The 25724-nt window shown below is 43.0% G+C and overlaps 1 protein-coding gene across 5 annotated transcripts in view; it reads left to right on the top strand.

Annotated features, from left to right (window-relative positions):
- Positions 1–25724, top strand: part of LOC122799579 (clathrin heavy chain 1-like) — a 1937764-nt gene that overhangs the window by 1055150 nt on the left and 856890 nt on the right. For all 5 annotated transcript variants that reach the window (XM_044068726.1, XM_044068727.1, XM_044068725.1 and 2 more), the window contains one exon: positions 1707–1890. In XM_044068726.1, coding sequence (XP_043924661.1) covers positions 1707–1890 — 184 coding nt within the window. The remainder of the gene's footprint in view (positions 1–1706; positions 1891–25724) is intronic.

Below are 25724 nucleotides of genomic sequence, written 5' to 3'. Positions count from 1 at the left end.
CTGAGGTAACTGGAAGGAGGACATTGTGGGTAGCAGCTTAGTTTGAGAGTTTTTGGTGCACGCAAGCTTGGTATTAGGCCGGCTCTGTTCCGAGGGCTCAGAACCAAACCCATCAGTGATGACTTGAAGATGATCAACAACTCAGATGGAACGTTATGGTAAGACACAACATTTTTTTTGCCTTTCAAAAGGGATATGGTATGATACTGTCAGTCCCTCAGCAGTGGAAGTACAGGCTAAAAAGTCGTTTTATTGAACAGAAATGTTGAAGTGCAGAGTGAAGTAGCATGTCTGAGACCATTGCTGACCACTGCAAAAGCTGCGGGAATCTGAGCTGATGGCAGCAGATCAGGAGGTGGTGCAATCACCCCTTAGTTCAACTACCAGGAGATAAGTAATAGCGCATTGGAATCAGTAGCAAATGGAAAGTTAGGGTTTGTCCTTAGGAGGATAGGTACCAAAACCAGAGGGGTAACATTTCCACTCTTCAGGGCTGTATTTAAATCATACCTTCAGTACTACATATGGTTCTGGAGACCATTCCAGAAACTTAACATTAGGCTGCTGTAAGTAATCCATAGAAAAGCTACCAGAAAGATACTCAAGATGTAAGGGAAGAGAGATAAGAGGCTGTAGGAGATGACCACAGTCAAAAACAGAGCCACAATTTGTTCACAAAAGCACAGAGCTAATTTTGAAGATGTAAAGGGCTCATACTGAGTAGAAAAGATAGAGAAGGGAGGAAGGGACACAGGCAGTAGATTGTGAGGATTAATTTCTTCCTGGATCTCTGGTACTATTTTTTCATGGACAGGATTTGTTGACTAGATTACCAGGATATAAACTAGGAACCACAGAGTAAAAACAAAGCCAACATAGTCAAATGTGCTGGTAAAAATCCTCAGTGCTGTAACTCCTCTGTCAGCAGCTGATGAAACGTACTCCAAGGCAAAATTAGTTTAAACACATCCAAATATTTATTTAAACCAAACTCAACCTAATCTTAGAACTTTGTGCTTTGGCCCTTAACTAGTTTTATATTTTGGGACTTGGAAATCCCGAAATATAAAACTAGTTGAGGGTTGAAAGTGCTAAGTTCTATGATTGGGTTGGGTTTGGTTTTATTAAATATTTGGATGTTTTTAAACTAATATTGGTTTAGCTGTTGACCGAGGAATTACAGCACTGAGGATTTTTACTAGCACGTTTGGTTACAGTAGATTAATCAGGATGGATGTTGGAGAGCGACTTCACTGAGGAATTTGTGAGGACAACAAGCCAGGCAGAAAAAAGATGAGCAAAAAATTTAAGATTGGGAAGAGGCAATATGTTACCTGCAGTTGAAAGCACAGACCAAACATACTTCCTGCCATCAAGCAAATGGAATGTAATACTACACTACAAGAAAATCTGGACTGAGAATTAGTAGAATAGCTGTGGTTGTGCAGTGGCTGTTACTCATACGATACTTTGAAACTTTCTGAATTGTACATAAGGTTCATTTGAGTCTGCAGTATAATTGGAAGTTGCCTTAAGCATCCATGGTGCTAAAGATTTCTGTTTGTTTAGTGTAGGTCATATTTTGCCTTTTAAACTGCATCTAGTGTTTGCATGAACTTTCATTGTCCATCTTAAAATGTGTGTGTAGTTTTATGATATCATTGAGAGTTGTATATCTGATTTTGTAACCTGTACACTTTTGTTAGAAATCTCCAGAATCTTTTAATTCTGACTGCAATCAAAGCTGATCGCACACGTGTCATGGAGTACATCAACCGTTTGGATAACTATGATGCTCCTGATATTGCAAACATTGCCATCAGTAATGAGCTGTTTGAAGAGGCCTTTGCTATATTTCGAAAGTTTGATGTGAATACATCTGCTATTCAGGTAAGACAGAAAAAAGTTTTAAAAGGGAAATGCAGTCCTGCACCTTTTCTACTGTTTACGTAGAGCATTGGTTGGTTAGGTTTGTAACTCATTCTACGAACTTCAATTTTATTGGTAATTTCAGATGCTGCTTTTTACCAGTATTGCTGTCCCATGGAAAGGGGGATGGTATATCACAAGAGGAAAGAAGCTGTAAACAGCCCTCAAGCTATGGGGGGGGGGGGTAGATTATGAGCTTTGAAACAGTAACACAAGCTGTTGACAGCATCCAAGAAGTTAACCAGATTAGTTAGTGTTCTCTTAACAAAATCAAATGACTGTAGGTCTAGCATGATGAGATTTTTGATGTCATCGTTTAACCAGGTTGGTTATAATGTCCATGGCTTTGCTTATGAGTGTCATCAGGTTGATGGGCTTGTATTTTCTGGGGTCAGGGGTGAAGTGACATCACCACTGCAGTACGCCAAACTTCAGGGGCAAAGCCAGTCACTAAAATCGGCTTAAACAGTTTGAGTTGGCTCTACTTTGGCTTGCACTGTCAAACTGTCTGTTTTATTATAAGATCCTGTTGAAGTATTTGTAATATTTGAGAGACCTCACTTTTTGTATGTGATCTTTAGTGAAGATTGGTGGGGGGTGTGAGGGTCTCTGGGATAAGTGGGCTTTGAATAGATTTTTTTCTGAGGTGAAGTTAGAACTGAATTTGTTAGCTAGTTTACTGGCAGTGCCTACAAGGGCAGAGTAGGTAGTGATATCTTGAATAAGTTTTGAGCAGTTTTGTGGTGGTAGTTTTGCCAGCTTTTTAATGTTATCCTTGACTGGCGGATCTTTAGATCTGTTTTAAACTTTAAGGAATTTTTTCTCTGTTTTATGTAGAATTTATTTATGTTGATGGGACCACCAGTATGGTTTGCTTTTAAACTTCTCATATTTAGATCTGGTAGGTACCCGCGATAGTGGTGCTGCGATAGCATTGTCTCCTCACAGCAAGACGTTGCGTTCGATTCTCAGAGTGTCTTCTGTGTGGAGGCATGCGTGAATGGGCATGCCTTCGTTGAAGGTTGCGCGTCAGGGCTGGTAACTCTGCACGTAAAAATCCACTACCAAACATTAGCGGACCAGAGTTCCTCTGTGGCGACCCCTAACCGGGATATGCCGAAAGACGCATCCAAGGTACTGTCAATTCTGTGCATTTATCTAGGTGGGCAGAGGACGCTATTGTGTAGCTTCCTGCTGAGTCCGTGTCTGGTGTTGAGTTCATATATGTGAATCTTTAACTTTCTTTATAGACGTTTGGGATTTGTATGTTTAAAGTCCCTGAATTCTGAGTGCGTGTGTTATCTTCAGGATAAGGTTCTAATAGTGAAAGTCACTAGTTTGATTCGACTTAACCAGGGAAGGGAATACTAGGGGAATTGTCCATGAAGAACTGTATTTGTAAGTTCAAGGTCAGTGTTATGCCATGTAGTGGGTTTAACAATGTTACACAGAGCTTTTGTTTATGAAATCAAAGAACATGTGGGTGCTGCATTGGCAGTATAGGTGCTCCAGTTTATTGATGCAAGACCATGGAACGTATTATCATGGAACTTATAAACAGACATTGGCAACCTTAAAACACTGGACCCCACCCAGTTTGGATTCGTAAAAGGCCGATCTTGTCTCCTGAACCTTATTGACTTCTTCGAATCAGTCTCCAGAGCCGTGGACGAGGGTAAGGCAGTCCACACCGCCTATCTGGACCTCGCCAAGGCCTTTGACACCATCCCCCACTCTGGAATCATAGATAAACTTACTGAGCTGGGCGTTAATCTGTATGTCACTCGATGGGTTGCCAACTGACTTACTGACAGAACCCACACTGTAAAAGTAGCTGACTCCAAATCCAGCTCCAGACAAGTGACAAGTGGAGTACCTCAGGGTTCAGTCCTGGGACCTCCCTAGTTTGACATCTACTTCTGTGAAGTACAGGCCAACACTAAGGGACTCTGACTAACAAAGTTCACAGATGACTGCAAAATGGGAGCCATTATTGAATCCCCAAATGATGTGGATACTCTACAAAAGGTCCTTACAGAAACAGATGCTTGGTGCCAGAACCATGGGCTCAAGCTCAGTGCCAAGAAATGTATAGTTATCCCCTTTGGGGAAAAAACATGTACCCCTGAGTTATCACATAGGTGGCAGTACACTAAACACCGAAAGTGTGATGAGAGACTTGGGGACACGGGTGGACAGTGGTTTCACCTTCAATAACCACATTGCCACAACAGTCAGGAAATCCTTCCATGTGGCACACCTCATCACTAAGGGCTTTTCATCCAGAAAAAAGGAGGTCATTGTCCCACCGTACTTCTCCCTCATTAGACCCATTATAGAATACAATGCCCCATTTGGTATGTACCTCTCAAGACATCTGCAACAACTGGAAAGGCCTCAGAAATACCTCACTAAAAGAATCACAGGCCTAAAGCAGATGGCCCTATGCTGACCACCTTAAAAAAACTCCAGCTATACTCTGTCGCATATCATCTACTCCGAGGCGGTCTCTGCTTAACATACAAGGCCATGTCAAACCCAGAGCTGTTGGACATGCTACACTTAAAGAAATCCCAATCCCTCAGAGCCACACGCTCCTGGGATTTAAAGCTTGTCATCACAATAAACAAAACATGCTGAAGAGATAGATTCCTGACCCAGAGACTCCCCAGACTCTAGAATAGACTGCCCATGCATGTCAAGCAGAGCGCCTCTTTGGCTCTCTTCAAAAGGAACCTTGATGATTGGATGGGAGAAAGGAAATTCACCTCGGGGATCACGTCAGTCACCCTGCTAGACAGGGGTCCAGGGAAGTAAATAGTGTGGGAAGAAATAGCCAGGGAATTGTTATGGCTAGGCTTGTATAGGCCCTAGGGCCGATAGCCTAGTACCAGCCTATGAACCTATGGGTGGGTAGTTTCCCAAAATTGAGTTTTTGATTATATGGAGTTTAAAGGTTGCATTTAGGAACTCCGTGTGATTATCAAGGGACATAAATGGTGTCCTATTACAGGTTATAAACTGATGGTTCTGTTTAGTATAATTTGGAGTGCAGTGAGCTCTGTTTTGTGGTGATAAGTCCATAACAGATATGGTGACATCACCACAGATGCCATTGAGTCTGAAAACATGGTAGGTGCAAAACCCAGGTTTGGGGTGGGAGTGCTTTCTGAACATTTAAACCACGTTTTCATAATTACGCAGACATGGATGCACTCAAAATTCTGGAGATCCTCAAGGGCAGGCTTTTTCATGTTTAACTATCTGGCATTGAGCAGAGCTACCTTAATGCGAGCCTGTTTTGGATTTACTGTGCTACACTGAGATGTCCATCAGTTGGATTCTGCTGAAAACAAGGCACTATGGATACAGCAAAGCCTTATGCCATTATGCAGAGGCCTTGGAAGAAGAGGTGCAGGCCATCCTTGGCAAAGCAAGTAAGACTATCAGCTTGTCTCATGCTGACACGTACTGTGTCACCACCTTGAATGACACCTGCTGTTCAGCCAATTGTTGATGCCAGATATATTTTCTTTGTACTTGGGCATCTTTCTAAGAGAGAGATTTTGCTCAGGACCAGTCTCTTGCCTATGTTTTTGATATGCATGGAGAGTCATGATGCGTCCCTCAGCATATCCCTCAAGACTTTGTACACCGTCATTTACCCCCCCCCCAACATGGAACCACCACCATATCAGTCATTTGCAAGTTGAATGGGCCTTACGGGTTCTTGATGTCTGAGGTCCTTGCCCCTGAAAGACAACTCACTGTAACCCTGTGTTTGTCCAGCCTAGTGAGAGGAAGATCAGTGTCTCTTTACTGATTTGTGGCTATATAACAAATATTTTTATTTGTAGAGTAGTTTTTTGTATTTGAAGTGTGCCAGAAGGCAATGTTAGTTTGATTTTTGTTGATATCTAGTCTTCATGGATCTATGAGACTTTGACAAGGGCTTTATTTGCAGTCTCAGCTTACTACTTTTAGTGTAGGTTGATTGTAGAGTGTTGTGAATGTGTATCCTGTTCATAGACTTGTGTCCATTTGTGAGCGCAAGGCCTCCATGTTAAAGTATTTCATCTCTTACAAACCGAATGTATTGTACTACTAGTAAAAATACATTATCTGTGGCCATCAGGCATTTGCTACACTGCCTAATGATACCAGATGCAGTGAAGCTGGCAACAGAAGGAAGGCAAGCAGGTTGACCCTCAGTTATAGTCCAGGGATTAGGCAAATCTGCTTGACTTGGAGTTGACATAATGGTTAATGTATTTACCTCACAGACACAAGGTAGAGGGTTTGATTTCTCACCAATTAGTGAAGTTTGCTAAGCTTAAATGTTTTTTATACAAGACTCGGGTGTGGAAAGCTTTGAAATGTGAGAAGCAAGCTTTTCATCAAAAGTGGAAAAAAGATGTTTAAATTCTGCTTAGATATTTTAAGTTACACTTATAGTGACCTCTGTGATATTTTTTCCCCCATTTTTCTGCCTATTTCCACGTTTTAGCCAAGAAGGTTATCTATTTGCATTTTTTAGTTTGCTCTGGGTAATTAGTCTTGTAGCTGTATTTGCAGTTGTGGGAAGATTGTGTGTTACTGCAAGGTTTTAGCATTGTTTATATATTGTACTGCACTTCTGTCTCCATAAGTAGAATTACCTATAAAAACTGTATTTTGACCACTATCAGGGCCTTAATCTTTTAGTTACATTCACAGTTGTGACAGAACTGTGAACCACTGCCAGATTTGAGCCTCATTTAGTCATTTATTTCAGTGTTTTTTCTGTAAACAGTGTTACTGGTAATTTTCTGCATAGTCTGGTGATATCGTGAATTCTGTTCCAGGATTTGTGCTTCAGAACTTTTACAGTTGTTTATATTCCAGTTTTGCTGATAGTCTTACATTTTGCTTATTTACCTGCTTAACGTTGCATTCCAGTGCCTTTCTGTTTTACTTTACTACTGCCCCCCCTGTTTTTGTCCGTCTGCCCCAGTCCCCACTAAGATCAAATCCAACCATAAGACTAGAGCTCCAATACTGGCTTTATTTGATTGTATCACTTTGTAGGATATATGCATGTCCTTCTGTTCCTGTGTTGCAGTATTCGTAGTGTGGGATTCACTGCCTCAGGTGACCTGAAAGTTGGCTCCTATACAAAAGCTTGAACCTGGTTGCTGTAGGTGCATGGGACATCATACGTAGGGCCATAAACCAGGGACCTTAAATGTGACGTCTGCACGCACAGACCTCAGAACTTTTCATGTCACATCTATCGCTTTACTCATACACTCAGACTTCTAAAAAGCTAATCCAATTCACGTAAACCAAGAGAAATACGCCAAAGGCCAGCGAAGCTATAATACAGAAATGGCAGAGTTATTGAATAAAAATATTACGGAAGATTTGGTTTTTGATCAACGGGAGAACTTTTATCACAAACAGTTTTCCGAAGTGGATAAAAAAGCAAACAATATTATGGAAAGAAAAGTTAAAAAACTAGAGCGGGATATAAGAGAATATAAGGAAGGGAATGTGTATGAGTGGGAATATAGACTACCAATATAAAAGCTGCAAATATCAGATGACATCCTATGATCGAAATAATATCAATAACAATAACTTTTTTGGGGAATCCAATAACAATTATACTAAACGGGATTTTCAGTGGGGCTACGGTCAGGATCTAAACGAGAATCCGGAGAGAAATTGGGAATGGAAAGGGAATGGGAGTAGAGGGACACAGAAGTATTGGAACAACCAGAAATGGAGACAACAGAGGAGGTAGGAAGTGAATTTGGTATATGTACTAGCCATAAGGTTAATGAACAGAAACATTTAAATTTTGAGGGAGAAACAAACAACAAACAAGTTATGTGTCAATATAAAGGATTCAATATTTTCAATTACACTGATTTAACAATTGGAAAGAAATATTTTTCACTCTTTTCTAAAGGCTTGAAATATGTGCCTTACGAGAACTTCAGGGTTGTTGACAGTGTTATTAGATATCAAATGATATACTAGGAAATTAAATCTAGCTTTACGTTTTAAGGAAGAAACCAGAGAGAAAGAAAGTGGAGACTTAAAGAAAAAGAACACTTTCATACCACCCTCACACCCACAAGACTCCCTCTTTGAGAAACTGATAATAAGAGATATATATCAGTTAAACACTATTAAGGGAGACAAAAAAGGGAGACAAAAAATATAGTAATTTGAATGAAGAGGAGATTTCATTACTACATAAACTTATGAATGATAGGACAGTAAGAGTAATGAAGCCAGATAAGGGTGGGGGAATTGTATTATATGACAACAATGTATATGTTAACAAAATGTTTAATATCCTGGTAGATTCTGGGAATTACGATAACATTTCTTTGAATCAGATCAATATTGGATACAGACGTATTAATATGTTTCTAGAAGATATGTTGATTGATGATAGAATTGACGTGGAATTATACAATTTTTTGAAAGTGGATCACCCAGTAATGGCAACTATAGTAGGAGTGCCAAAAGTACACAAAAATGTACTTGACACCCACCCTTCAGGCCTATTATCAGGCAGTCGAGCCAAGACATTTCCTATGGGACAGGTTATTGATAAATGGTTAAAACATATATATGGCAGAGTCCCCCATCTAATTAAGGATTCTTGGATGTTTTTGGGGTTACTGACAAACGATATTTGGAAGAATGATATAATTTATGTGACTATTGATGTAGTAGATTTATTTTCCTGTATCCCAAAGGAACAGGGATTACAAAGTTTTAGGAATAGTATGTATGAGTATTCCACATTGGAATGGGAGAAAACAACGGTAATCATGGAATTGATGAGCATTATTCTGGACCATAACTACATTTACTACGAAGGTGAATTTTACAGACAGACCAGAGGAGTAGCCATGGGGGCATCTTGTGCACCTATATTTGCCAATTTAGTCCTTTTGGATTGGGAAAAGGAAACTGTATTCAAAAGCCAATACTATAAATACATCAAATTATATACAAGGTTTTTAGATGATATATTTATATTATGGGATGGTGAAGAAATAATATTGGATGAATTTGTAGAATATTTGAATAAAAGCAGTTCGTTCCTAAAGTTTATATACAATCAAAATAGAAAAGGAATTTCATACTTAGATACCTATGTTTCTAGTACAAATGAAGGTTTTTCCTCTCGCATATATAGAAAAAATACATTTTCTAACAATTATTTGGAATACACAAGTTATCACCCCCTAAAATTGAAGAAAAACATTTTTAAAGGGCAATGTATTTGTGCAGCAAGAATGACTTCAAAGCACGAAGAAATGATAGAGGAAATTGAATTTATTAGTAATTTATTCCTAGACAGAGGGTATCCTAAATATATTATTACCAAAATTAAAACGTATGTGATTGAACAATGGGGGATTAAATACTTCCCTGTATTAGGACGTGAGAATATGAACAACACTGTGGCAAAAAATGATGATAAAGGTTACAAAAGAGCATGTATTATTTATTATACCCCCCAGGCAAACTACATTAAAGAAATGGTGAAAAAATATTGGAATGTATCATTTTATGACACTGATGTAATGGAAACCTTGGGAGAGTCACCCATTGTTGTATACAAAATGGGAATGAACTTGAAGGCCCTTCTGGAAATTAATACAGGACTGAATATGAACAAAGGCTACAAACAGGGAACTAGAAAATGTGGAAACTGCCAGTATTGCAAAACCATTAATGAAGAAGATAATTTGGTATTAGACAATATAAATAACACAAGAGTTAAATTGGTCAATGGTAATTGCAATACTATGAATATTGTATATTTAGCCACATGCCAACTATGCAGTTGTTTTTATGTAGGTAAAACAGAAAGGAAATTTAGAAGGCGAATATATGAACACTTGTACGCAGTTAAAAAGAAAGATGGTAGAAATGCCTTAAGCCAACACATCCAAGAGACTGATAACAAACATCATTTTAAGCTTGCTATCTTAGAAAGGGTAAACTATAATATTAGGGGAGGAAATCTAAAGGCATATCTAGCGGCTAAAGAGGCTAAATGGCAAATCTTAACTGATGCTTCCACAAAACCAGGATTAAATGAATATATAACATTAAGACCATTTCTAGCATAGAGTATTTTATTGATGCAAGGTATGATATATTGAGTTATTGAATTGATCTATAGTTCCATCTTGCCATTAATGCATTTTAATTGTTTTTACATATATATACATTTATATTTATTATATACATTATACATAAATATTTTTTTAATTAATTAAATATTGCACATCATATTAAATACATTTTAATATTTGTTATATTTATTATATTTATTACAAATTTATTGATAAAAGCCATTTTTTATAATACCATTTTTAGTACAAATATATTTATTAACTACAATTTATAATATTTAATTGAGTACATATGTTTTATTTAGGACATTCATTCTCTAATATGCACATTTCCAATTTGTAGTTATTGGTTTAATAGTTTGGCACATGTTATTGTTTATATTGCTTTTATGCTTTTGTCATATGGTTTAAATATATGCAATTTACATATGCATTTATATGTTTTTTTAAATAAATGTACGAGTGCTATTAGATATATAGCATGTGGAAAGGCAATTATACACCACAGGTTGTATTCATACTGTAATATATACATTGTATTTGCAAGGTACATCTACAATTTAAATATTAATAGTATACCATAGTATATAGCATCCAAGATAGGAGATGTTATACTGTATAGAATTCATTTTACATGCTAATTTAGGCATTGTACATTGGAACATATTGTATATTGGTCTTCATTTGAAATATGTACTAAATGATAGTTAAGTGATGTATAGAAAATATAGAATGGATATCACTTAAAATTTGTTAAAATGTTGGCGTCAAAAAAGTCTATAAAATGTATTATACTATGTTAGCATGCGATTCTGAAGAAGTCCACGATTGAGTGGATGAAAGCGCTTAATCGCAATGCACATTTGCAACTGCTTTTAATGAACTGCACAGGATTTTCGGAGTGATTTTCATGTTTTGTTATTTTTCGTTCAGCTGGTTGTGTTAAATTAAAGGGTGTATTATAGCTTCACTGGCCTTTGGCGTATTTCTCTTGGTTTACGTGAATTGGATTGGTTTGCAGCATTTACGTTACACTTCTAAAAAGCTAAGTACCCTACTGGGGAAGTTTTTCATTTCTTTTGTTTGAGCTTTGTTAGCTGTAGTTATTGTTAGCCAATGTCAGCTAAGAAGGGCAAATGTCATTGCGGGCGTTGTATACCACATAAAGATGCACACAACCATTGCGTCTTTTGTCTAGGGAAGGAATACAACCATACTGCTGCTTCCATTTGCCAATCTTTTGTTCTGAAGACCATTCGTAGCCATCCTGTCAACTTGTATTTAGAGAACCAACTACTTGAAAAGCTTGCGCTCAGGATGGATCCTGAACTGGCCATTCCGACTGAACCACTATGGAAAAAGATCAAAGTTTCCAGGCCTACTTCCATTGCCTGTCCGCCATCAGACGTCCTGCCAGCTTTCGATGTAGGGGTTGAGGGATGCTCGATTTGAACAGTCTACTTCAATGGCTCCCACAGAGGAAGCCGCTTCAGAAGTAACGGCCTGCGCGTCCTTGGAGACAGCACAGACGTCTGTCCCTACCGATGTTGAGGGGGAACCAGAAACAGTGGGACTACTGAACAGGATGCCATTAGCTGAAGCCCCAGGCCCCAGAGCCCAAGCCTTCTCCCAGACCTGCGCCCTCTAAGCGAAAACAAAAAAAACAAACATCTCTTACCCCTGAAGGAGTCGCAGACTGGCAATCATTTACTAACTCCTTGAATGCAGTCTTTTATGGGTCTTAGGCCTACAACCTCTTCCCCCTCCACTATTCCACTGCTTAGTCCTAGGACTGTCTCTGCCTACTACCCAAGAAGGAGAGGAGGATTTAGAACCTTACTACTCTTCTGATGAGTCTGTTTTGTATGCCTTACAATGTGACCATAAAATCGAAAATTCAAAATATGTAAAATGCGCAACATCGAATTTCACAACATCAGAAATGTATAAAATTGAGTAATGTATCATCAAACGTGTAAATGTTAGTTTATTCTGTTAATCCATATATAGTGTTTATTATGCCACTCTGTTTTTAGGCCATGCGGGTAAGTGATTTAGATGTTGTGTACATTCTTTATGGTGATCGCGATACAGTGGATTAGGAAATTAACTTTTTCCCACTGTAGCATGATCTCAGAGTTTGTATACTTTGTGGGGGTGTGGGGGGAAGAGCACCCCACTTGGGGTTGCAGGGGGGCTTGCTCCCCCTGCAGAAACGTAGTAAAAAGTGTTTTTTTCATTTGGTGGTGGTATAGGTGGAGGGGATGTTACTTATATTTGCTTTGTAGTTTTCGATGTGAGATTCAATGTTATGAATTTTAGATGTTTTGAATTTTTGATCTTATGGTCTCGCTGTTTTGAAATTAGATGTTGAGTTTTCAATGTTTTTAAGTAGAACCAAGTGGGGCACTACGCAGATGACTGAGACCCAGAGGAGGTATTTTGAACTCCTTCAAGTGGAATCACCCTCCCAGTCAGCCATCCCACCTGTCTTATCTGCCTGTCTGAATGATTTTACCTCTGCATCTGAGAATCCAGACTCTCAACCACTTGCTCCTAAGAGTCTGGACATGTTCTACAAAGTGCTTGATGACCAAAAATTCTTGGTTAAATCTCCTTGGCAGACACTGTGATGATTATCTCCCCTGACCAGCAATGCAGGCTGATTCCTTCATCATCTCTTCTGCTCACTGATGAGGATAGCAAAAGCATGGACAGGAATGGGAAAGAAGTGTACACATCCTCCACCCTGGTCTTCCGAGCTATCAATTACCAGACTCACATGGTAAAATATGCCCTGAACCTAGTTTCACAAGCCTCCAGTCTCTTGGCTGCCACCCCTGACTGCCCTCTAAAATTATGGACGCCCCATTAGACGATAACCTCATGTTTGACAAACAATCTGCAGAACTTTTTAAAAACCTGCAGGTGAAAAGTAAGGAGCTGCAGGACCTCAAACATTTGCTTGTGTCTCCTATTCCTAAGTACTACAGGAATTATCCTGCAAGACCGTCAGGAGAACTCCTTCCTCTGGCACCCCCTCCTGTACCAGGCATAGGAGAAGAACCAGGAGGCAAACCTACTCCAGACCAGCCTTTTCAGGATAGAAGTGCACCCAACAATGCGTGACTGCCTTGCCCATCTACCTTTATCAGCCCACCTTCCCCACTGAATCCCCTTTTGGAAAAACATCAAATCAGACCAGTGAGTACTGACTGTCATTCAAAATGGATACTTCCGTTCTTGGAAGGAAAAACCCATCCAAGGCCCATCAGATCCACCTCTTTCCTCACATTCTGCTAGACCTCCTAAGAGTAGGAACAATAGAACCTGTTCCTGCAGGGCAGAAAGGAAAAGGATTTTACTCTAGACTCTTTTTTTGGTCCCCAAAAAAGATGGTTCTTGGAGACCCAACTCTAGGTCTATCCTTCAAGTACCATGATTCAGGATGCTATCCCTTCAAACTTCTCTCCCTTTAATCCCAGCCCAGGCCTACATGGCCACCCTAGATCTAAAGGAGGCTTATCTCCGTATTCCCATAAAACCCTCCAACAGAAAATTCTTACGTTTTACTGGACCCTGTTCTCATTTTCAGTTTACAGCCTTGCCCTTTGGTTTGTCTACTGCACCCACGGTATTCACAAAATGCCTAGCCCCAGCCATTGCTTACTGCAGGACCAAAGGTGTCCAAATCTATCCCTACCTGGACAACATTCTCCTTCTGGCAAAAACAGAAGACGTCCTGCAAATTCATCTCCGGTTCACCACCTCCCTTCTACAAAACCTGGATTTCACCCTCAACTTAAACAAATCCTCCTTACTCCCGGAGCAAGACAAAATCTTTCTGGGCTGCAGGATCAGGACAGACCTGATGTGGGCTTTCCTTCCCAGGACAAAGTACTGTCACTCTTCAGTCACTTACAAAACCTTTTACTAGCTCCTCAAATATCTGCTTCCCTTAGCCGGAATGCACATGCGAAAGTTCCAGTGGTACCTGAAAAACATCTGGTCTCAACACCAGCACTCCCTAGAGCAACACATTCGCATTCTTCCCTGCCTCAGAACAGAACTAAGGTCATGGATTCAACAAATCCTTCACAACCCCGGGCTACCACTTCAAATCCCCTCTACAACCCAACTTATGCATACAGATTCATCAGACCTAGGGTGGGGAGCCACTTGCAACGGTCTCAGGGTACAGGAGGCATGGAATCTTACTCTTCAAAAGAACAATATCAGTGTAAGGGGAATGACTGCAGTTCCTCTGGCCCTGGAGGCTTTCCTTCGTACTCTCCAACCGGGCCACTTTCAAATATTCACAGACAGCACCACAGTAATGTGGTATCTCAACAAACAAGGAGGACCAGAGCTTACCTCCTATGCAGGATAACTAAACAAGTTTAACCTCCAGGCACAACTTGGCCCTCCAGGCCACATACATACACTCTCAGGACAACAAACAAGTGGATATTCTAAGCAGATTGTCCTCTCTACAGCACGAGTGGATGTTGAACAGGGAGACCTTTCTAGACATTGTGCACCTGTGGGGCACACCTCAAGTGGATCTGTTTGCCTCCCCATCAATCCACCTACCTTCTTCCCCTCTCCAACTAACAATAGTGAGAGGGATTGTCCATTCCCTGGATGTACACAGACCACTTAGATTCTACCTAGACAAAACTAAGTCCTTCAGAAAATCTAACCAACTGTTTGTCTCCTTCCACCACAGGGCTCTGGACAAGGCAGCCTCCAAACAAACTATTTCATGTTGGATCAGAAAATCCATGTTCTTCTGCTACTCACACCATAGCAAGCACTTATCCGGGGGGGGCTCACTCGACCAGAGCCATGGCTATTTCCAAAAGCCTTCCTCAAACAGCTAGACATAGCATCCATTCTGGAAGCAACCACCTGGTCAACAATTCACACCTTCATCAAACACTACAAATTGGACCACATCTCCAGAGCCAGGGCAGGTTTTACTAGAGCAGTCCTGCAGGGGTTTCTGGAATCTTCCACTTCTACCTCCACCTTTCCCTCTTAAGTTATGGTACTCTCTCACACTAAGAATACTGCAACATAGGAATAGAAGGACATAGAATAGTTGTGTAAAATCTTACTGTAACCTTAGATGTCCTTCTCTTCCATGTTGCAGTATTTCTTCCCTCCCTCCAACCTCCTGTATTTAGTTTGGGCTATGGACATGACACCTAGGCACTAGGAAGCTCTACCCTTCACCAAGAGAAGACTAGCCAGCATATGATACTTGACACTTCTGGCTGACATCACTTGTTACTCTCTTTGGGACTGTCTGACTGGCCTTCAAGTTTTGAAGTCTGTGCGTGCAGATGTCATATTTAAGGTCTCTGGTTTATGGCCCTGTGTGTGACATCTCACGCACCTACAGCAACTGGGCTTAAGCGTTTGTATAGGAGCCAGGTGTTCGGGTCCTGAGGTGGGGAATCCCACACCAAGAATGCTGCAACATGAAAGAGGAGGAGATCTAAGGTTATGGTAAGATTTTACACAACTATTCTTTCTTGCAGCTTGAATTCTTCCCCAACCGTTCCACCCTTTTCCTGTTGTGGTTTTAAAAGGCTGCATCTCTGTCTTCTGCCCTTTATGGTAATCTGATTTCCAAAGTCCCCCCTTCCCTCTTTCATTGCTATTGTCTGTTATGTAACCTATTTAAATACTTTTCCCACCCATTATTTTCCATATATCAGTAGTACTAAGTGCCCACCCAGCAAACCAGTGTTGTTTTTGAGTAAAGCTGATCTATAATGCTACCTTTAGAACTGAAGCCTGTAACTTAGTGTGGCTAAAACAAAGCCATTGTGCAGAGGCAAGCTTAGAGCAGCTAGCCTGGGCTGTAAACATTGCTAGTATCAAATTTTAGCCCACTCTAACTAGTCTAGTGCCAAACACCAGAGACCTCCCAAGGAGACCCACTGTATTAACCATTCCATAACCTATAGCAGCCTTCCCAAATACAAGTCTGGACAACACAGGTATTCAATTCCCAAATGTTTCTATAGCCAGCTTGATAGACAAGGACATCTTGAGACTATGTAGCAATTGTCTCATGTTCACAGACAACCATTTAATCCTTAGAAACGCAGTATGTGAAAAATGCAAAAATTCCATTTTTCCCAAACCTCAAAGAACTCCTGTAAGTCTATAAACGTCAGTGCCTGTCCTCTGCAATCTCTAAAGCGCTTGCCAAAAGTAACGCCAAACTCCCAACACACATCTGCACTTAGAGGAGCCCCAAGAGCAAAGCCCACAAGGCAAGCAAACACATTACCCAGGACACTCTTCATATGGGACTCTGTTGCTCGACACACACATGCACCACTCACCAGACTTAACAAGGATAAGATAAGTTAGTTGCTTATCTGGAGCCAGGATCGGTCAAGTTCTGCATGCACTTGGGCCACTACACCAGAGGTACCAGTATGATTGCATCATAGTTCATGTGGGTGTTAATGACCTGAAACATGCCTTGTTGGGCTATATGAAGAGACATTATTGATCTCTCTGAATATGTGTCTCAGGCAAAAATGGGCCTTGCATTGAGCAGCATTCTACCTTCATCATAAATGATGCCACAGTACAAACAAAAAGATGATTGACTTCAGTAATGTGCTCTGGTGTCTTTCCAAGGGAAATCAGTATTTGTCAGCATGTAAGGCCATGGCTAACGAACCACATTGCTTTGCAAAGGATGGTCTGCACTTGTCCCCCTTGGCTTCGGGTAGGTTGCAGACCGTGCTAAATAGATGTTTTTATAACTGGAATGTCCAAAAGAGAACATCAGTTGTTCACCTTTCATAAAGGTGGGTAGATGGAGTAGAAATTTATAAACAAACACTGATTGCTGCAGATCTTTGCATCGACCAGTTAAAAATAGATTAAGTAGAACATCAAGTTTACATGGCATTGCTTCATTGTTTCTGGTAGTGTCCGTTTTCTTCACTTGGCACCTCCAAGGCATTCTACATTTCTGAGCTTAAACTCTGAGACTCTACATTTGGCTTTGCTATGGAACAACCTGCTCAGTTCAGGAGAAAGCGGTATACAGTTACATTAATGCTGGTAGTTGGATCATTTAAACTGTGCTGTCATTGGAGTAATTGCCGCTGTAAAGATGTCTATGATTTATCTCTATGATGTATGTTGGTATAGCGATTTTTTTTATGTGGCTTGTGCTATGTTTTAAAAAAAATGCAAGGCTAGGTAATCCAGCTCAAACAACTTGAAACGTAACATTAGCGCTTTTCTTTTATTTTATAGCAAAACTTCTTCAGATGAAGTGAACCACACAATATACTATATAAATACAATTTGAAAAGGTCATGAATACTTTAAAATCATGTTATCAGCTTTAAATCGTGAGACAGCCGAATTCCCTGAACAAATCATGCATTAAAGCAACATATTCAATAAGTTAAAAACTGAAGTAAACAAAAACTGAATATCTGAATACATAAACCTGTAATCTTTCTTTTACTAAAGAATAATATCATTAAGTAATAAATGCTGTACTAAAAATCTGCCTTATAAAAAAAAGGTAGTGAAAAAGTTCTTGGTTTTAAAAGACATCTAATAGAAATCTGGTCATTAATCCATGGCCAAGAGCTAGCATTAAGTGTGAGCTGCCAATATAACTCCTGTTTTTCCAACTTAATTTGATATGGGCCGCCACGTTTACTAGGGGGTTACTTTTTCCATAACTGCTAATTTAAAAACATGGTCTGGCCATTCCGTAAGTATATGGCTAGGGCATTGTTTTCATTTTCTTAATGTCATATAGATGTTCAGCAATTCTATGAACTTGCGCTCAGTTTTGCCTATGTAGAAAACAGGGCAGAGTTGACAGAGTGCAGCATATACTAGGCCTCCTGTCAGACAATTAAATGTTTTTATAAAAAATGTAAAGTTCATTATAGCAAACTGTTCACCCATCAAAGTGTAGGGGCAGATGGAACCTACACGTTTAGACATGTGATGACTTATGTTGCTGTTAATGTGTGGGTGTTCTGGTAAAATATAGTCTCCATGCGTATTAATCACCAACAGTAAAGGGGATTTCACCATGTACAATTGCACTGCTCGGGTTCAGGCGCCTAGGCAGCGAGACATTTCCCCTGTGGTACATTTGACTGGGGACACATGCCTGAAGTAACATTCAGCTGCAGAGAAATATGGCTGTTTGCAAATTCCCTGTGGGCAAACAAAAGCATACGCTGCCATGCCCACAGTTTCAGTAACCAAATGCACAGGAGGAAAGCAATGTCCATAGTCCCCACGGGAACAGGAGACCGTAGGCAATATGGCAGGCATCAGCAGCAGGCTGGCCAGAGGGCATTTCAGTGGCAGTAAAAATGCAGTGCACAATGGGCAGTTCTTTTATAATTGGAGTGTGTGGACCACTACCCCCTTCACAGTGTCTAGGGAACATTACCTAAAACACATACTTGAGCATAAATGTGACTACAGTATCCTGCAGGATTTCCTTCATGCTGTAGCACACTTCTACATGTTGTAGTTACATAAGTATGTACTGTACACTGAGCACAACACTCATTATTTCTTCTGCCACCATTCATTTGGTTATTAAAGCTGTGAGCATGGCAGGGTGTGCTTCTCTTTGCCCACAGGGAATTTGCAAACAGCCATATTTCACTGCAGCTGAATGTCACTTCAGCCATGTGTCCCCAGTCAAATGTACCACAGGGAAATGTCTCGCTGGCTAGGCGCCTGAGCCCGCACTGCTCACTATATAGGTTTGGAATGTATGGATTTGTTTGAATGAGGGCTAACCTTTGATCTGAAGTAGGATATTCATTTGTCTGCAACCTGTGGGTTATGGATCCGATATCGGATCCGAACCGGCATGGTTTTCCAGCTATGGATCCAAGCTCTCAGCTCCTCCCCTCACCCATAATGCCCTGCTCTACCCTCATGACCTCAGATCTCGTTTGCCGCGCTGGTAACTGGATTTGGGTACATAGCTCTCAGCTAAGTGAACTCTATTTCTTGTTAAAATCAGAGAATTTTTTGGTTTTTTGAGTGAATTTGTGTGAAAGTTTAGGTTTCCCTTTCTTATAGTGTATTTTGAGTTTATTTTGAGTTAAAGTAAGTAATTTTTATTCCCTCCCCTCGCTGTTGTAGAGTGTGTGTGTAGGCCTGTGTGTCTTTTTGTTTTAAGTTACTTTCTGTAACTTTTAGTGTGTTATAGATTATGGCTGACCAGCCTAAATCTATCTTTTCGAATGCTCGAGTGTGGCCATAAGCTCTCTCCGGCTGATGGCCACACTCGTGTTAGTGTCTCGGGGTTGAACACCTCACATCTGGTTGTTCCATTTGTGCAGGGTTCAACCCCAGGGCACTGAGGAGCGGAGGTCCAAGCTGGTCTTGGCGGGTCTTTTACCGCCAGACTCGGCTCCGCCTCCGCTCCTTCGGGACTACTGTGGCTGCAGTTGTTCCCCTGTGGCACCCCTCCTGCTCCTGGGACTCAAACTCCCGCTTCTGGAGAGGAGAGGGATGCTGCTAAAAAGGACCGGAGGGAGAAGCACCACAAGCGGCGGGCCGAGACCTCTGTTTCGCCCCGCCAGCCAAGCGGCTTCTCCCGGCTCCGTTGTCCGTTCGGTCTCCTCCTTCTCGGCTCCGGTCCCCTGTGTGCTTTTCACCGGGTCCTGAGGAGGAGGAGACCCGATCTCCGTCGAGGCTATCGAGGAGGCACTCCAGGCCTACCTCGGTAGCCTCTTCGAGATCTACCCATAGCCTTTCTGATGCTGATCTGGACCGGATGATGAGAAGGTTCATCCAGGCCCAGATGCAGATGGGAGTGCTCTTGCCTCCCCTCGGGGAGCTCAACACCCTTTTAAGCCTATTGCTCCTTCTCCGACCCGCTATCCGGGTTCGGAGCAGCTGGAGCCGAGCAGCTTCGGAGCCGGGGGAAGGTCGGAGCCGATAGTACTTGGTACTTCGGACCCGACCCTGCACTCGAGTGCGTCGGACCTGAACTCTCGGAGCCTGGATCCGAGCGTCGGATCCGGGGGGATCAGTGCTCCTTCGGCGCCGTCTGTGTCGGAGCGCACTGTCCCTTCGGATCCGAGTGCTCGGCGCCGGCTCCGATCCACTCTTCGGATCCGAGGGTCGGCCGATTGTCGGATCCTTTGGTCGAGGTCGGCTCCCCTTCGGCCTTTGATGTAGTGGAGAGGGCTCTGTTGAGGGTCTCCGGACCCCCGGCACTTGCTTCGGCTCCGTCCCGCTACTGGGCCAGGCTTCCACCATCCGGCCCCTGGGACAGCCCGTTTCTGTGCCCCAAGTTGCTCCTATGGAGCAAATTGCTGCTGAGGACTCCTCTGACAGCCCCCAGAGGAGGCCCTCAAGCATACGCAAAAGGAGGCACATTCACGCCTCCGAGTCTCTCACAGAAGACACGGACTTGGAGGAAGGGGAAGGCTCCCCACGGTCACCCCCCGAGGATGTCTCCTTTGGAGACATCATGGAAATGCTCCGTATAAGGGGGGGGTGGTCTGCCCCCAAGTCTTCCTCGGACGAGTCCGTGTTCTTGGAGGCATTTGAAACGGGCCCGTCTACCTCTTGGGTGTCCCCTGCCGACCCCTGGTGGACCTTATTACCACCAGGGCGTGGAAGGAACCGGACACCGTGGAGCCAATTCCCAAAAGACCGGATAGGATCCTTAGTCCGCCATCCGACCGGACCCATTGGAGTAAGGGGCCTCCTGTAGATGCCATGTTGATGGCGGCGGCCACAAAGAGGGAACTAGCTCCGGAGAGTCCCTCAGTCCACCCACCGAGCAAGGAGTCTCGGATGATGGACCGCTTGGGGAAGCGGATGTTCAGTTCGGCGACCTTCTCGTAAGGGCGCTGAACTATTTGGCACATGTTATTCGGATGCAGCGAGATCTTATTAAGGAATACGCTGCATCCCCCCCTGAGTCCATTTCGGAGGAGGACAGAGTTCTGCACTCCACCCGTATGGCCACTCTTAGGTCAGTTACGAATACTTCTGCGGCTACTCTCCCATGCAATGGAGGGCGCCGCTAGAGCTGCGGGACAGGACTGGTCACTAGACGTCAGGCCTGGCTCCGTCACTGCGATTTTTCTGAGCCCTTCAAGGCGCTTTTGCGAACGCCCCTTTGATGGTTCTGCTCTGTTTGGCAAGACCGTTCGCGACGTTGACCCAGAGCGAGAAGGACGGAAGACGCTGTCTGCCGTCGGAATCCGCTTCTCTGCACCCCAGAGGCCCTATTCTAGGAACCAAAAGGGTCAGAAGAAGATGTGGTTCCGAAGTCGCAGCAGTCCCAGCCTGCTCCGGACAACCAGTCCTTCCGTGGCAGAGGAGGACAGGGAGGACGCCGCCCTAGAGGCAGAGGGGCTCCCAGAAACTTCGGGTCCAGGGAACCTTTCTCTGAACGGCCCGCAGCAACCCTGAGGGTTGCCCGACTGCTCTACTCTGGAGGCAGTCGGGGCGTTCCGGGCACCTAGCGGCATGGGAGTCCATAACATCAGACCGCTGGGTTCTCCAAATCATATCCAGGGATATCGCATTCCTTTCCTTCACCTTCCAAAATTGAAGTCCCTCCCAGGCGTCCCACCGGTCAACGGGAGGACGCTTTGGCAGAAAGTGGCCATCTGCGAAAGAAAAGAGCCACCCAGCCCGTTGCCCCAGACCAGATCGGATCAGGGTTCTACTCCAGATTCTTTTTAGTGCCAAAAGACGGGGAACTAAGACCAATCCTAGATCTCTCTCTTGAATCTGGCAGTCCCCAAAGAAAAATTCGAATGGTCACTCTGCAATCTATTCTCCCCTTCTGGGAGAAAATCACTGGATGTGCTCGATAGATCTCAAGGACGCGTACTACCACATCCTGATGGACAGGCGCTCCAGGAGGTTTCTCCGCTTCGGCTGGGAGCCAGTCACTACCAGTTCGGGTCCTTCCCTTTGGTCTCACCACAGCCCCCAGGGTGTTCACCAAAGTACTAGCAGTGGTAGCGGCCCACCTGAGGCTTCAGGGGTGCAGGTCTTTCCCTACCTGGACGACTGGCTTCTTACCGCCCCAACAAGGCATCTACTTCTCTTGGCGAGACTCCTTTCTCCATCTTGCTCCATTTCTGGGCATCACAATAAATACAAAGAAGTCCAACCTGGCCCACACAGCTCTTAGATTTCATAGGGGCCAGACTAGACACAAGGAGTTTACGAGCCTTCCTCACTGCGGACAGAGTTCTAAATCTGCAGCTCCAGGTGCGGCCATTCTCCATTCAAGTTCTGTTCCAGCGGAGTTGGTCCTGAGGGCTCTAGGGTCCATGGCTTCGGCTATAGCACTTCTTCCTCTTGCCAGGCTCAATATGCATTCTACAGTGGACGCTCTTAGTACAGTGGTCATACCTTGCTCTCCCCATGCATCATCCCATAGCGATCAGCAAGGCTTGCAAGCGGTCCCTCTTGTGGTGGCTCCACTCCCGGATCTCCACAAAGGTCGCCCATTTTGTGCTTCTCCCCTCTCGCCACGGTGACCACGGACGCCTCCACCTCGGGTGGGGGGCACTTTGCGGCGCGGACAGTCCAAGGCACGTGGAACGATTCAGAGACCTTACTGCATATCAATGTTCTAGAGATGAGAGCAGTGCTCTTAGCGTTGCTAGCACTTCAGGACTTTCTTCCCTTGGGAACAATTGCGATTCAATCGGACAACATGTCTGTTGTCTGGTACATCAACAAGCAAGGGGCAACAAGGTCTTACCCTCTTTGTCGAGAGGCCATGAGAGTTTGGGAATGGGCAATCTCCACCAATCGCTTTCTCATAGCAACGCACATTCCGGTCGGTCCAACATCCTAGCGGACAAGCTCAGTCGCACCATTCTGACCCCTTACGGTGGTCTCTCAATTGTCAAGTAGCGGAATGCATATTCGCACGGTGGGGAACCCTTCATGCAATCTTTTTGCTTCTCCCTCAAACACCAAGTGCGACAGTTTTTTCGCTCTAATACCTCCTCCCGGAGGTACTCCAAGAGACGCTCTGGTGCATGCTTGGCCACCCGGTCTTCTGTATGCCTATCCACCCTTGCCTCTGATGCTGCAAGTTCTTCAGAAAGCCTCTCGGGTGGGTTGCAGAATGATTCTCATTGCTCCATTCTGGCCTCGACAGATCTGGTTCCCCTTCCTAAGGTCTCACTCGGTGAATCCTCCTTGGATTCTAGATCCCATCCCGGATCTGATATCCCATCCATCCTGCATTCCTCCTCCGAACCTGGACAACCTGAAGCTGACCGCTTGGCTGCTCCAGTTCCACTCTTGATAAGGACTCCCGGTATTTCTTCACCTGTAAAGGCTATTTTGGTGGCGGCTCATAAACCATCCACTAGAAAGGTTTACCCAAGCAAATGGAAACGTTTCTCTGTGTGGAGCGGCAAGGCCTGAATCCCTTCACGGTTCCTCTCCCTGTAGTGCTTGACTTTCTAACCTCTCTCTTTAACGATGGTGCCAGCAGTTCCACAGTCAAAGTTCAACTGGCGGCAATTTCTCACTATCACATTGGCCAAGATTCTAATCCTCTTATGTCAGCCAAATTGTGTAAGACATTTCTTAAAGGTACTTTTCTTCTCAGGCCCCCTATAAAACAAGCAGTTCCTCCTTGGGACCTTTCTTTGGTCCTACAGGCCTTGACCGCTCCTCCTTTCGAGCCAGCTGCTACGGTGGATCTCAAATTCTTGTCCTACAAGACAGCCTTTTGGTAGCCATTACATCAGCCAAGAGAGTTTCTGAACTTCAAGCTTTATCAGCTAAACCTCCTTACTTGGTATTTCATCCGGACCGTGTCTCCCTCAGGACCAACCCGTCCTTCCTTCCTAAAATCGCTTCTGAAGCAAACATCAATCAATCCATTAACCTCCCTGTTTTCTTCCCTAAATATGAAAACAAAGGTGAATATAAGCTACATTCACTAGATGTTCACAGGCAACTTAGATTTTATCTCAACAGGACAGCTGGTCATAGGCAATCCGACCAGCTGTTTATTTCCTTTGCAAAATTCAATTTGGGCAAGCCAATCTCTAAAGTTTCTCTGTCCCGCTGGATTTCACAGTGCATTTTATTGGCTTATCAAGCGTCAGGAAGGCCCGCACCGGGGGGGTGTTCATGCCCATTCAACCCGGTCAGTATCTACCTCGGCAGCCTTCAAGGCTAGGATTCCTCTAGATGATATTTGTGCAGCAGCCACGTGGGCTTCATCTCATACATTTATTTCCCACTATAAGTTGGATCTTGCATCTAGGGGTAGAGCATCCTTTGGCTCAGGTGCTCCGAATATCCTTCCATGATGGCCGCCCAAGATTCAGGTAGCTGGGGACTCTGTCCCACAGGTTGCAGACAAATGAATATCCTACTTCAGATTTAGAAGTTATGTACTCACCATAACGCTCCATCTGAGTAGGTGTATTCATTTGTCTGCAACCATCCCGCCCTCCTATCCCCCTGGCCTTTCAGTTTCCTGCATATTCTTTGTTACCCTTTTTAGGGTATTGTTGCTTTGGCAAACTCGATCTGAGGTCATGAGGGTAGAGCAGGGCATTATGGGTGAGGGGAGGAGCTGAGAGCTTGGATCCATAGCTGGAAAACCATGCCGGTTCGGATCCGATATCGGATCCATAACCCACAGGTTGCAGACAAATGAATACACCTACTCAGATGGAACGTTATGGTGAGTACATAACTTCTAATTCTCACTGAACATGCTAATGTGGCAAAACTTTTAATGGACTTTAAATTATATATAAGAAAGCTGAACCTGAATATTTTGTTTGACATTCCCACCATTGTTCCTAACACGCTTAGGTCATGTAGCACTTGACAACCCACCAGTTCATCCTACAGTCCATTGTTTTGAGAAAGTTTGTGAACTGAATTTTCGAACATTATTGAAAAGAAACAAACATAACTCAAATACAAATAATACTTTACTACCTAGGGAGAAAAAGCTGTAAAAAGAATTCAGTGACCAAGTTTTGAGGCTTATGAAACCAAAGGTGGGGGCCTGGTGATAATGGAGGCATAGGACTACAAACAAAAAATACTTTATATGCTTTCAGGAGCTACCTATAGCGAAGTGTTACTAAAACTAAATACAGCATACAAAAGGGTGAGGGACGCAATGATTTATTCATAGACAAATTGATATGAATTCTGTCTCACCTATCATGCCTTCAATCTTTGGCATCCCAAAATTCCAGAAAAATATTGCAAAGCCACCGATGAGACCAATTGTGGATACCAGAGGTTTGAGAACACACCCATGTGCCAAATTGCTTGACAAAAAATTAAAACATCTGGTTACCCAAGAAAAACACATTCGTCAAAACTCTTGGGATGTTTGGGCAAAATAAATCAATTTGAGTTTAATGAAAATTATTCATTATTGTTGACATAAAGGACTTGTATACTGTTATCCCCCATAAGCAAGGTATCAAATGGTTTTTAGAATATTTAACACTGAAGGGTGTAATTCATGGTAATGTAAACACCTACAAAGCTTTAATTGAAATTGTGTTGAAAAATAATTGTACATTAATTGAACAGGCATACTACAACCAAGTTACAGGTGTAGCAATG

Source organism: Protopterus annectens, chromosome 4.part0 (assembly GCF_019279795.1).
Source record: "Protopterus annectens isolate FY-2018-M chromosome 4.part0, PAN1.0, whole genome shotgun sequence".
NCBI classification, from domain to species: Eukaryota; Metazoa; Chordata; order Ceratodontiformes; family Protopteridae; genus Protopterus; species Protopterus annectens.
The sequence above is the reverse complement of the archived record's forward strand: the minus strand, read 5'-3'. Positions and strand labels throughout refer to the sequence as shown.